Source organism: Rhamphochromis sp. 'chilingali', assembly GCF_963969265.1.
Source record: "Rhamphochromis sp. 'chilingali' genome assembly, chromosome: 8".
Classification (NCBI taxonomy): Eukaryota; Metazoa; Chordata; class Actinopteri; order Cichliformes; family Cichlidae; genus Rhamphochromis; species Rhamphochromis sp. 'chilingali'.
The window spans coordinates 8184538-8198391 of record NC_137935.1 but is presented as its reverse complement, the minus strand read 5'-3'; the positions used below and the strand labels follow the sequence as shown (position 1 = coordinate 8198391).

Below are 13854 nucleotides of genomic sequence, written 5' to 3'. Positions count from 1 at the left end.
TCATCAACTTGAATTTTTTGAGCTTGTTAGTGCATACTAACCTTCAGAAAAACTGTTTCAGATAGGCTACCCTAGAAAACTGTATGTATGTAACCATCACGTTTTTTCCCCCCAACAACAGGAAAAAAAAACATTAAATGAGAATTTCAAATATGGATTATACTTTTTCTGTCGCTGCTTAATTTTCCACCACCTCTTTAGGTGTAATTTATACTTCAGTGTTAAATCTATATGGAGTCTATGATGTAATCTACACTAGTGTCTACTGCTGTTGCTGAAATTTAAACTGGTGTGCCTGCACTTAGGCAGTTTGTCTCTTCAAATTAAAGCATTCTCCTCCTGTCTACCTGAAAAAATGGTGGCAGAAGAAGTGGCCGCTGGAAATGTTTAGAATGAAACAATGGTAATGAATGAACCCATCGTAATTGGTGCAACATTGGTCCAACATTACTCAGTCTTCGACTGAGTAGCTAAGGCCATCATGAAACGGTTGCTGGTGGCACAGGCTACCAGCAACCAGTAGTCAGCCTATTATTTTAACTGGAAATAAACAGAAATTTGGATGAATTGCATCATTTAAAATTAAAACCCATGTGAACAGCTGTAGTTGGACTTCTTTTCATACACAACACCCTTTCCCAAACCACAGCCATCACATATGGTTTACAGGATTGGGCTGCAAACATCAAACACATTAGCACTATTTTTATGCTCATCACCTCCCCCACCTAACTCCAAGGACATGTACACAAACATGTGGATGCAGACAGTTCATTCACAGCTTCTGCAGTGAGTAGCTCTAAGAATGACTGAGCTTGTGAGTCATTCTCCCGCTGCTGCGTTGATACCAAGGGAAAGGGGTAAAGAGGATATGATGGGGGGGGGTGTCAACTTAACCCCACCCTCCACCCCCGTTTAGGCAGTTGGGGGATGTCCATAGCAATAAGATGGTTGCATGTCTCTTAAGCTGTTTTTGTGTTTGGGAAATTATCATTTCAGACATCATAACTTTATGTCAGGAAACTGTTTTTAAAGTGGAATCTTTATTTCCTGAACATAGTCAGATAATTCATTATTTACAAAAAAGTGCCCCCTGTAGTCATGGCCCCTCTCTTGTTCTGGTTTAGTCTGGCTTACAGCAGTATAAGCCTCTGATGTTCTGTAATAAGCACAAGCATGAAGGTTACTGACTCCCTCCCTTCCTGTAAACGTCATTCATACCGGTGGGGGCTGCAAGACTCACACAGATGCCTTAACATTTTTAGGATATTCAGATTAACTTTACAAATACCCAAGAAAATGTCTATTTTTTTTCTTAAAATGTTCAATTGTTTACAGCTTCCTCAAGTTCTGGTTTGCACAGTTCCCTCTCCTTTTTTTCTCCTCCTCTATCTGGATAGATTGGTGATGGTTGGATGCTAGCAGGCATGTTTTGGATCAGCACTGTGTCTGAGGATGGGTGTACACATGCAGCCTTTGTAATCTGATAATAAAATGTTGCGCTTGCTATAAATTACTGCCTTCTTAATTTGATGAAAGATATTTCCCGCCTAAAAGAAAAATGCTATATCATGCAAAAAAGGGAACAATTTGCCACAGTGTCATCACTAAAAATTCAGGTTATGGTTTTAAGTTCTAATTATTACTTTTTGGGATTATTGACAGTTCAGTACTTCCTTTTCCCTTGCTTGGGTGTAATTATTATCCACTGTCAGTAAGTGTTCTTGCATCCCCTGCCTACCCTAACTCTCCTCTTTATTTGCTGATAGAGACAATTTATTAGCTCTAATTAATCAAGCCCACTTCATCTTTATAGGACCACAGTTCATCGTGTTGCCAGTGAGAGCTCATTGAGAGCGCCCATATGAAAATACTGACTGTTGTTCCCTCTGAATGCTTTCCTGGATTTTTACACTTGTCTCTTAACCCAAACAGACTCTATGTAGCTTATCTGCTTCTTTGTAGTCTTCAAATGTAATTGAGGGTTCATCGTACATCGGATTAAACCTGACAGTTTGCTTGTATTATAGCAAGCAAATTTTATAATCTATTATTTCAACACCACGTCTGCCAAGTTTTGTATTTTTGCAGCATGCATGTGAAGTTCCGCTTGACTGTTTTTGTTATTGAGCCCCATTTTAAGACAAGCGGAAACAGGTGGGTGCTCAAAGGGCCTCAGCTCATTTTTGTGTATGTGAACATGTATGCGGCCTTTTGAAAAGTCTTTAACTCCTAGAGGAATACTGATACTTTCTTTTTTCTTAATGAGTTTTTCTTTTTTCTGTGGCAACTTCCTCTGGAAGGCTGGCACTTCATGGCCACGTCAGCACAACCAGTGCTTCGGTTGACTCAGGGGGAGGAGGGGGGTGGGGATGTGGCCTTTTTTTTTTTTTTTTTTTTTTTTCTTCAAATAATCTGATCTTTGTCAGCACGCGTGCGTCAGTTTGATGTAAAAAGAGTGGGTGTCTCCCCCTATTTTCCACCCTGCTTCTCACATCGTGGACTTCTATCCTGCCTCTCTTACCTTGTACTTTCTAGCCCATGCACTCCAAGTTGGTAGACACAAAGCTTTTCATTCTGTGTGAACAACGTATAGCATGCTAATGAGATTAATCAGATTTCCTGTTCCTCAGCATCAGAGGCACTAACTAGAATTGCTTTAGGCAGTTGTTAGGCTGATGTGCTGCTTAGTACTGAGTGGCATAACAGATTTTTCTTAAAAGTGAGTAGAGTTCACAATGCAGCCCTTGAACTCCTACTCAAATTATATTGTTAATCTAAAAATCTATGATGGCTGAGCCAGTGTGACTGGCTTCATTCAGACAAAGTCTCCTCATGTTACCTGAATTTTTGTCCTTGCACAGCCTGTGTTCTTAGGCAGGGAAATGACTCACTGCCTGTTTGCCCTTTTGACTTCAGTATAAAAGGCCTATCTTCTGTTTGTCTTATTCAAGAAAGTTTATTAGCAGGGAGCAGGTGCCCTGCAAAATCATGGGCTTACGTAGTTGGGTCTCCTGGAGGCTACTGTTGATGCATTTAGTCTTGGCTCGGTACACTGGGTCAGTGGGGTAAAATTCTTTGTAACCCTTTGTATAGCAAATAATACCAGAAAGGGGATGTGAGTATGATTCAATTCTAAGCTGTCGTACTACTTTTCTTTGTAAAGTGATGCAAACGCGTCATGATCAGCTATAGATTAAAGTTAACATTTCTGTCTACCCATATGGACATTTACCTTCTCTTATCATGTATTCATGACTTTTCTCCCCTCTCACATTTCTCCCACAGCCTGTAGAATAATATACAAGCATAGAAATGATCACATTTACTTCCTTTCCTGATAGCAACAGCAATATCACCAAAGCTGTGCAACATTCACACACGGATTGACCTACACAGATAAAGACTGCTGTGTCAGCTTCGATGGTGCAGCATTACTTTTCTCACAAAACAAAGTTGCTCGACTGCCTCTCAAACATTACCCGCCTCTGTGTTGAGCTGCTGATTACAACTGTGAACTCTGGACCTGTTATTCTGTGTTGAGATTTTATCTGTTTACACTTAATTAAATGCTACTACAGTCTAAAGCAACAGCCTCACAGTTACTGTAATTTGGTCCCGAATGTATTAACGGCAATGCTTCTGTTATTTGGAAGTAATAGTGGTGGAAATATCCAAAACAGGTAGCTGGCAAACTGGCAGCTGTTCCTATTTGTGCTCGTACTTGCTGTTAATCTTCCTTGAGACCTGGAGGCTGGACTTAGTGCTGAAGGAGGGCAGTGCTAAGTGTTAGTGGGAGTGTGGCAGGCTATAGTCCTAGACACGTTAGAATTAGAATAGCTTTTGCCTCTTATTACTCTTTTGACAAAATGAGTGAAAATGCTTAATCAAGCAATCTCTTTTGCTCTCCTCCATGACATATGGCATTGGGGGGCGTTTGTCTTTGGTCTGTAAGAAGAGAAATGTGTGAATGTGCAAACTTGGCTGAGAGGTCTCTTTCTTTCTCCAAGGCTTTTTGCTGAGCTGTCTCTTCTCTGAGCTGAGCTAAGCCGTTGAACTGCCCCCCACAACAGAGCAGGAAACTTTGTTCCTCAGCACTTTTGGAAAGTGGTTTTCTTGCATTTGCCAGGATTTTTAAAAATGTGTTTTGGGCCTTTTTTCTCATAGGTATTAAGAAAATACTTATTGAAAATGCATCTGGTTTAGAAAAACAAATCATATACAGGGATATTCCTCTTACAGAGGTGCAGCTTTAGTGAAAACTGCCTGTGCATGGGAATTTTAAGTAGCTGAATGTGAGAAGTTTTTCTGACTTAGATTTAAGTAAAGTGTGTTTATTATTTCTATAGAAGTTTTAAGGTAAATGGCCGCATTGTTGACTTTACTAATTGAGTGTAGTCTTCTGTAAATAAAGCCCTGACCCTTCAGTTAAAAAATGTAAATTGGGGGCTCTGGCTTAGTTTTGATCACTCATTCATTGCTGCGTGGCATGTCGGAAATGTGCTACATTTGTGGATTGTGGTTCTGGTTTGCCATAGCTGTTGGGCTTGTATTAAACTTAAGCCCCATGTATTACAGTGTTTATCCTGAGGGAAGGTGTTTGATCTTGCGCCTTTCTAACTTCTTCGTAGGTCCTGCTCAGGTTCCCATGATGTCTCCAAATGGTTCAGTGCCTCCAATCTATGTGCCTCCTGGATACATTTCACAGGTAGCCATTCATGCGCTATTTCCATCCCAGTGTTTCTGATTGGCATCTTATCATTCTGAGAGTAGCTTTGATATCTGCTTTCAATGCTATTGTTTTCCCCCCCTTAGATCATAGAAGAGAACGGAGTGCGGCGGGTTCTGGTTTTACCTCAGCAACCAGAGTTCCACCCAGGGGGGCACTCCCCTCTCCACCATCCTCCTCCACCACCCCATGCCCACCTGCCTGCCTTCATCCCACACCCTGCCATGATGCCCCCTCCACATCACCTGTATACAGGCATGGCAGGGGGCGTGGGCGACATGAGCTCCCAGTACATCTCTCAGTACCATCCAGCTCATATTTACCCAGAGCAGGGTGAGTTGGAGTCAGGAGTCCCTGGATATACTGTTATACTTGTTGTGTTGTTTGTTTTTGTATTTGTTCTCAGCACTTTATTTGGATAGGCTGGTTACACACTAATGGCATGAGTCAAGTCTTACTCTTTTAGTTGCTTAATCTAAGAGAATTACTTCACTTTCATCATGTGCATTTGCATGTCCATCTTATAAGAATAATGTTTTTGTGCCACAGTCTCTACAGATTCTCACTCCCAACATGGACGTCCGTCGTTGGTTCACAGAGATGACAGAACTAGCAAAACACATGAACGTCTGCAGAAGAAACTGAAGGAGCGTCAAGGAGGAGGGCAGGTGAAGGACAGCCCTCCCTCGTCACCACAGAAGTCCTGCAACAGTCCCCCAACGGTGGACATTCATAACGGTATTGGAGGGAAAGGGCTGGAGGCAGAGCAGGGGCAACTTAGGCACACAGTGTCCTCTCCTGACAAGCAGACAGGCAAGCGAAAAATTGGAGAGTCAGCAGGTAAGAGTATTAAAGGGTGGAGGTTTATCATAGGTTTTGGGTTTTAGCATGGTATTTGGGAAAACTAATAGCTGGGCAAAGGTGATACTATTTAATCAGTCACGTTTTAATGTGCAGGAAGAATAGTTTCACATTGTGACCTGATGGAGATTGCTACAATGTAGAAACAATCCACTACTAATAATGAAGCATTTAAAAAACCGTTACAATATTTTTCAAGATCCAGTTAGAGAATCATTTTCACAGCTTAGAAATATCTGAATTCCTCACTTGATAGTTTTCTTTAAGTCTTTAAAGCTTAAGGGTAGTAACTAACAGAAGGTTGATCTGTAATCATTAATTTAAAAGAAGTTTGACATTTACAGAGTGATTTTGGTAGTACTGACACATCCTGTTTGTTCAGCACGTAAAAACAGTAGCTATTATTAAAGTATTTTAATAAATTGATTTACTTTTTTCTCTTCTTTCCTCAGTACTTGACAAGGAGGCGCAGGCCCTACAAGCGCTCTTGAGCACCATCAATAAACCAGAGGTTGGTGTTTGCTTCTTTCTTCTTCTTTTTTTTTTTTTTTTTTTAAATCTAATTAATGCAGTTTGCATGATTTTATGTGATTCCGTTAACAAAAAATGAAACTGTAATGATGCTACTATGTTGCATCATTAAACATTCTATTAACAACCTCAATGAATTATTACTTAGCATCTTACTAATGGAGTCAGACCTGCTGACTACCATCCATGTGGGGACTTTTATTCCCAATTGTGCCGCAGCATTTATACAAGTACTGAAAGGTTTGGATTTGCTCTGGGTTAAATACATTTTTCCCCTGGCTCTCACATAGTTAGATTATATACATGAGAAAGCCATTTGTTTTGCACCAAAATACATGATTAAATGTTATAGTTGCAAAATTATCTGACTGAAATATTCATACTAGATACTTCTTTTTTTTTTTAATCCTTTGAAATTGCTATTTTAAAATGGTGTTGGGTTCTCAGCTGCCCAGCAGCTTTGTAGATAAATGAAGACGAGAATGGCTGTTCAATAGCAGCTGGGTCAGAATTAGTAGAACTGCAAATAGAATTTGCTTGACCTTATAAGATAAGATTTGTCACCGTTGGTACCGTCTGAGCTCCTTGTAAAAGTAGCAAAAACAACTCGGTTGGAAATATAATAGATAAAGTTAACAGAATACTGGGGAAGTTCAGCTCTTTTCTGCCATACTGGTCCGTTACTCAACAGAGAGTCAAACTGCGGGAAGGAAAAGGACTAAGGTGGGCCTGCAGGGCAGAGGGGAGGAGGTACAGACTTGACCTGATTGAGTTCTTCCACATATGAATCCCCCCCCTGCAGAGTAGCTCAACCTATTTTTAAATCTTCTCCAAACAGAATGGAAAAAAAATATCTTAGGGTTGCACAGCACATCCCTGCCAGAAGCTGAAAACCTTTTTCCCAATGCACTGTCAGTTTGCATATTTTGATCCCACACTCTTTTCCACTACCAAGCAATATGTTGGTTTTGGAAAATGCAAGAATAAGAAATGCTTATGTTTTTAAGACTTCTAAGCATGGCTGTTTACCAGCCATAACCAGTTTTGGTTCTGAGTTTTAAGGGTTGTAGGAAATTATTAATTTGACAGTATTTTAAGAGTCTGCAGATACTCTGAAGAAGGAATAACTTGATACTCATCCAATGTACTTTCTTGTGATAGGTGTCAGACATCGAGGCCAGAGGAGCAACAGTGAGCTGGAGTGCGCCCACCAAGCCAGAAAGTGAGAATGACAGCAAGGAGGATGACCCCAGCTTCTCAGAGCCTCTCTGCTATGATGTCTCCATCTCAATTAGTGGTAAAGATGGGAAGTACCAGAGCATGCACTGGTGAGTATAAGAAACATCCACAAGTTTTAACATCAGTTGTCATGACAAATTAAGCATAGACTATGTCCTTATCAAACTCAAAAGGTGTTGTTTTTTTTTCATTTTCCTTTAATGCAGTGGGGAAGAACTAAGTGCAACTTTAGAACTCCTTCGGCCAGCAACAGACTATCATGTCAGGTTGGTGCAACACTCCACCACCTCTTATTTCAAATCCAGATTTAGTACTCCTAGTAATAATGTATAAACATGTTTTTTTTGTTTGTTTGTGTCATGCCCCCTCCCAGGGTCCAGGCGATGTGTAGCGGTTTACAGGGAAACCCATCAGAGGCTGTGAGCTTCACCACTTTAAGCTGTGAGCCAGATCCTCCCAATCCTCCCAAGAAGATCAGTGGGACCAAGAATTCTCTTGTACTTCAGTGGAAGGTAAAAGAAAAGACTGCCTGATGAAGCCACAGTTTTAAAGCTGGACATTAAGAAGCAGCAAGAATGTATGATATAAAAAAGATTACTAAATATTGAAACTACGATTTCTTTTGTGTTCAGGAATGATAGTAGGTGATAGTAATAAACGATGCACACATATTTGCCCCTTGAGGCGGAATAATGACGAAGAGTTAAGATCCCTGCACTTTCTATGATTACCTGATAATTATAATTACCTTCCCTTCACATTTGTTACCATGCCCCCATCAGTGTTGTACCACTTCTGTGTTTTCATTCAAACTGTTCTATGGTGAGGATTAATGCTAGTGGTTGCACAGACTACTAGTTAGTTGAAATATTAAAAACCTTTTTTTGTTTGCTTTTTTTTTTAATCATCTATAGGCTCCATGTGACAATGGTTCCAAAATTCAAAACTACATACTCCAGTGGGATGAGGTAATTTTTTTTTTTTTTTTTTTTTTTTTTTTTTATCTCTAAAGAATTGATATTTGTGTTCAACTAGTATTCCAGTTTCTTAAGTGAAACACTTTGTTCATTAAAGGGGAAGGGCACTGGTGTTTATGAACAGTGCTACTATGGACCTCAGAAGCAGTACAAAGTGACCAAGCTTTCTCCAGCTTCACGATACTCTTTCCGCCTTGCAGCCAAAAATGACATGGGTACAAGGTAGGTGCATTAACGTCCTATTATCTCCTGAATGGCACCCTCCCTGTTGTCCGTTATTATATTGCTGTTTCTTCCATCCACTGTCTTCATCCATGTGTGTCTCTCACTGTGTTTCTTCTGTCTCTCTCTCCCATTCTTTCCCATCCACCATCTCTCTCTGCCCTCCCCAGCGAGTTCAGTGAAGTGGTGGACCTGTTCACCTCATGCAGTGTGCCATTGCCACCCTTCCCTCCAGAGCTGGAGATGGCGGGGGTGACCTGGCTGTGTCTGAAGTGGCAGAGGCCTGCTAGCTCTCCAAAGGAGGATGACATCTTTTATATTTTGGAAATGGAGGAGGAAGGCTCGGTATGTCTCCTGCGTAAACCTAAAATCATCTGATCATGTGAGATTGTAGCTCATGTATGAAACAGCAGTATATGCAGACACTGTTTTCTGTAAAATATTATGTTTTTCCCATCCACGTGAAGTGCCTCCCGTTAATGCATACAGGCTTATCTTAGACTGTTGTGTTTCCAGTTGTGTTGCCATCTTGAGTTTGTGAAAGAGTATAAAATATGTACATTTTCCACATTTTGTTGTGCTTAGACTTACCTTAATTCTTTGTCCATTGTGTCCTACTTCCGTTGGTGTTCCTAAGATTCGTTCTGTGCCTAATTGAAATAAATTAATATTAAACAGATGTAACAGTTTGTATTAGGTCTCACAGTTGATGATGTCAGAGTTGGAAAACTAAGCAGTGAGGTCAAAAAAACATGCCCATAGACTTGCAAGAAAGGGTTGACTCAATCCATGGATGAAGGAAAGGATACAAGAACATTTAAACAGTGTTAAGTACTCGAGAGTAGATGGTCTCCATTGAAGGTGGTTTCTCGTGCCTTTTAAAAATAATGGTCCTTAATCCTTAATCACAAGAGTCACAGCTACCGGTTAAAGGTTTAAAGAAAAATTGGAGCAAGAGGGCTTGGTAAGACAGGTAACACAGAAGCCAATTGATTTTTTTTCTTTTTTTTTTCTAGGTTAAAAAGTTGACATATTTGTAGCTTTGTTGCTTTTGCCCCTCAAAACGTAGTAGGTGGCGTGAACCAGACGAAAGCTTCCGTAATCCCTGCAGCTATTGCTCCTGCAGACCACTTTGCTTTCTGTGCTACAGTGGTTGTCTTGAAAGCCATTGCTCACCTGGTTGTTTTCCTCCTCCCTTTGTCATTTGTCTTTGTCTCAGGGATATGGCTTCCAGACAAGCTACAACGGTGACGAACTCTCTTTCACCATTAGGAATCTCCACAGGAGCACCAAGTACAAGTTTAGGGTAAGGGAGCCCAAAGACTGACGTTGGTCCTTTTGGTTGTACTTTAATTTGAAATAAATGAAATCATATCTTTTAAATGAAAATATTAAAAGAATGCAGATCATAAATGTAGAACTTCTGAAATTTATGCTCAGGGATGCAGTGAAGCATTCCTGTCCAACTTTTTGGAAAAATGTTGAGGTTAACAAATTCTGAATGAGCATGTATTTATTTGTTTATTTATTTTTAAAGCTTCAATATTTGATATGTTGGCTTGGGAATTATTTGCTGCTTATTATTATTATTATTATTATTATTATTATTATTATTATTAATATCAAGTGTCCCAATGATTTTTGAAAACAAGGTTGTGGAGTGTGTATGGAGAGGAACAGCTTTTAGGCGGGGAAGTTGCTGAGTTCAATGTTGACCCTGTGAGTCATCTGTTTTGCAAGATTCTGCTAGCAAAGCGGTGGGCAGCTGACAACATCAACAGGAAGAGCCAATGAGAACCTAGTTGTGCAAAGTGTTTGAGCTACACAAGTTTTTTGGGCCGGCAGTAATGTTAGAACCTTTGGACAAATAGTTGCCTGTGTCTTCTTCCCTATATATTTTTCTCTTTCACACATTCCCAGATTCCCAGTCTTTCCCATTCTCCCCAACATTATTAGTCTCCTATTTAATTTTTGAATGTTTACTAAAGAGTTTTGAGCTCAGAAAATGGGCAAAGATTAATAATTGGTTGAAATTAAACTGAAGATGTGACGCCTGCTTGAGATGTATGATCCATATCTTTATATAAAATAGTGTGTGTTCAATAAATCTGTAATATTCGTTTTTCTAAATATTTGTAGCGTGTTAGACGTCTTAAATGAGTTTTGTCTAAAACACAGTTCCATATCCTGTAAACGTTGTTTTAGTATTGATTACAGCAATTTGTAAATGCTGTTTAGCCTTGTTTGAGCAGGCCTGAAAGATATAGAGCCCACTTTTAAGAGGTTTACTGTGCCCTGTTAAACTAAACATTTCTCAGAGATGGCATCACCTCAGCTGTGACGTTAGTGAGTTCTTAGCTCGAATCCATCTTTAAAAATATCATTTTTGCCCAGCATTTTCACCGCAGACATCCAGACGTTCAGACATATAAACACCTTCCCAATTTCCCCAAAGCATCTTTGTGGTTGTTTCTACTACACTGGTTGTCCTCAGAAGGAAGTGGTGGGTTTCTGGTTTTGGTGCTAGAGGCAGCAGTGCTGATTGCCAAAACATATAGAAGACATTCTTTTAATTCAGGTGAACTGCTTTTGTGGTATTTCCTTTAAAAAAAAAAAAAAAGGGAAAAAAGAAAAAGTTGATTACATAAGTTCCTCCATAAGACTGTATTTAACAAGTGTGTCATATTCAGTTTAGCTAAGTAGCTGTACTCCTAAACTGCATTTGCACTAGATCACAGGTGTTCAGTGTGTCTCCCCTCTCATAATAACTGTTATTTTCCTGCAGCAAGTGACAGTAACAGGTGCTATTTTTCTGCCCTGTGTTTCAAGAGCAAGAAATCCAAATTAATTAATAGACTGGTAATAGAATTTATAAGCTTTACTCACATGGCCATACAAATCCACACCACAGCATTGCAAAGCATGAAACTGTCAGAAAAGTATCACATAAACAAGCCGCCATATGGCTAAATGATAGAAATATTCATTAGCCATCTCAAGAAATCCTCAATTCCTCATTTCCAATTTTCCAGCTGCACATTGCGAAGGCAGGCTATGCACTGTGCAGGTTTGTTTGGTACAATTCGTGGATGAACGCTGCTCAGCGTGCTCACAGAGATTTCAATATTATAGCAGAAGCGGCAGAGAAATGCAAATCCCAATAAAGCTTATTGTCTCGTTTCATGATTGCCTTTTGAATTGAGAAGAATAAAACCTGTTTAGACACCACAAGCTCTGCAGAGTCATCTCTCTCATAATGTGCTATTTGCCTGAGGCCATTTTAGTTGCAGGCATACTGTTTACTTTGTCTCATGGATCTGGTTGGTGGTTATTATCAGGGAAAATAATGATCTTTATACACTTGGCCTCATTTACTACCTAGAGGGGAAAAAAGGATTAATTTCCTGATAGGGGTTTATTATTTATTTATTTCTGCATTTCTGCACCTCCTCCAGGTGGCGGCATACAACTCAGAGGGCAAGAGCAACCCTAGCCAGGTGGTCGAGTTCATCACAAAACCAGATATACCTGGCTGTCCCTTCAAGCCTGTCATCAGAGGAAGAGTCCTGCCCAACAGCTTCAAAATGGCCTGGGGTAAGTTTTCTTCTAGTTGCCCTTTTGACTTATTAAAACCTTTCACTCTTCATGTAGTTGACAGCCTGGCAAGTCCAGTTTGCAAGTTCATTTTTCTGACTGAGCTCTGCCTGGACCTATGTGACGGATGACATCCCAGGCTGTCTGTACTATAGATGATTGACAATTCTCTTCTCTTCAGACATAAGCATGAATCCTTCATACGCACACCTCACTGGACAAACACATCCATCACCGCTGTACGTGTCTGTGCTTCCAGATTTCAAAATGCCATTTAAAAAACATGTCTGCAGTTATGAAGATATTTTCAAATGTTTCTGTGCACTAAAATGAGTTTCAGAAGAAAAAACAAGGCAACATCCTTGGCCAATCATGCTTTAACTGAGATTATTCTAATGCCGAAATCAGAAATCAAATTTTGTAGATTCATAGCACACTTTTAAAATGAATTAATATATTTCAGGTGGATAAGTAGTCAACCCTTTTGGGGACATAATGATTTATATAGAAAAATAATTATTTTAATTATGTGCTTGTGTTAAAATTTAGAACCCCCTAAAGATGATGGTGGCTCAGAAATCACTAAGTATGTTGTGGAGCTTTCTGAAGGCACAAGTGGTAAGTTCCTCATGGTGACAGTAATAATTTACAAATTTAATAATATATGATTTCATTTATTGAAATAATTTTAATGTAATTAAAATGGTCTGTGCGTGCGTGTGTGTTTTTTGTTATGTTTTTTCCGCTTAGGCTCACCGTGGGGGCAGGTGTACTCGGGGCCAGCTCTGGAACATGTGTGTGAGGGCTTGAAGCCCGGCTGCTCCTACCAGACGCGAGTTTACTGCATGAGCGAGGGGGGGCAGAGCCCGGTGAGTCATTCAACGTCAGTACACGTGTGCACATGGTTGCGCACATAGCCTTGTGTTTCACCACAGGAATTCAGAGTTTGATGCATCAGTTACATATTGATTTGATTGCAGGGAGAAAAGGGAGGGTAAGATATGGCTGTGGTTTTTTGGGCGTTTTTTGTTTTGTTATGCTTTTTTTGTTTTTGTTTTTTAAATGATTTGCATACACGTGGACTGAGATTACTGTTAGAAACATTAGAAAATGTAACCGACACTTATTTATCTTATAAAAACTTTCAGAATCACACTAGGTGTTAGCCCCTTTTCCTGTTGTTGTTATTATTATTATTATCATTATTATTATTATTTTGGTTATGAGTGATGCATTTCTGAGCTGTTATTCAAAGTGTTGTGAGTAAGCAGACAGTGATGATTTCATTAATTTGACACAAATGATTCTAGATATGCAATCTATTTATGGCAAGTTTTAATAGGAAATTGTCATTCAGTCAGTTGCTTATGTTGGATATTAGACTATGCTTCCTGGTGTGTAAGTACAAGACAAAGCCTGCTAATCGATTAACCCTCCCTGCATGTGTCAGAGAATGTTTTTCTTAATTAGTTCAGTTCACAGACGCTCTTCATTAATTTCTTCATCAGCTGTTTGTGCATGCATTTATTCAAGATGGAGCTGGTAAAGAAACATGAGTCATGGTGGCGAATTCCTGCTTTTTGGTGCAGCGCAATGTGACATAACACTCACATGGGCTTTTTTTTTTTCCCTTTGTCACAGAAGTTGAGTGTATAATTCACTTGTGAGGCAGTATGTCTAACTTTACCCATAAAGACAGCG

The 13854-nt window shown here is 39.7% G+C and overlaps 1 protein-coding gene across 3 annotated transcripts in view; it reads left to right on the top strand.

The window, feature by feature from the left end:
* fndc3a (fibronectin type III domain containing 3A) overlaps positions 1-13854 on the top strand; it is a 46080-nt gene that overhangs the window by 24597 nt on the left and 7629 nt on the right. For 2 of the 3 annotated variants that reach the window (XM_080888122.1, XM_080888121.1), the window contains exons 4-17: positions 4632-4708; positions 4816-5062; positions 5279-5569; positions 6043-6101; positions 7283-7449; positions 7567-7626; positions 7734-7872; positions 8275-8328; positions 8435-8559; positions 8730-8904; positions 9779-9865; positions 12015-12153; positions 12703-12771; positions 12904-13022. In XM_080888122.1, coding sequence (XP_080744248.1) covers positions 4632-4708; positions 4816-5062; positions 5279-5569; positions 6043-6101; positions 7283-7449; positions 7567-7626; positions 7734-7872; positions 8275-8328; positions 8435-8559; positions 8730-8904; positions 9779-9865; positions 12015-12153; positions 12703-12771; positions 12904-13022 — 1808 coding nt within the window. The remainder of the gene's footprint in view (positions 1-4631; positions 4709-4815; positions 5063-5278; positions 5570-6042; positions 6102-7282; positions 7450-7566; positions 7627-7733; positions 7873-8274; positions 8329-8434; positions 8560-8729; positions 8905-9778; positions 9866-12014; positions 12154-12702; positions 12772-12903; positions 13023-13854) is intronic. The other variant, XM_080888123.1, reaches the window with a different exon arrangement.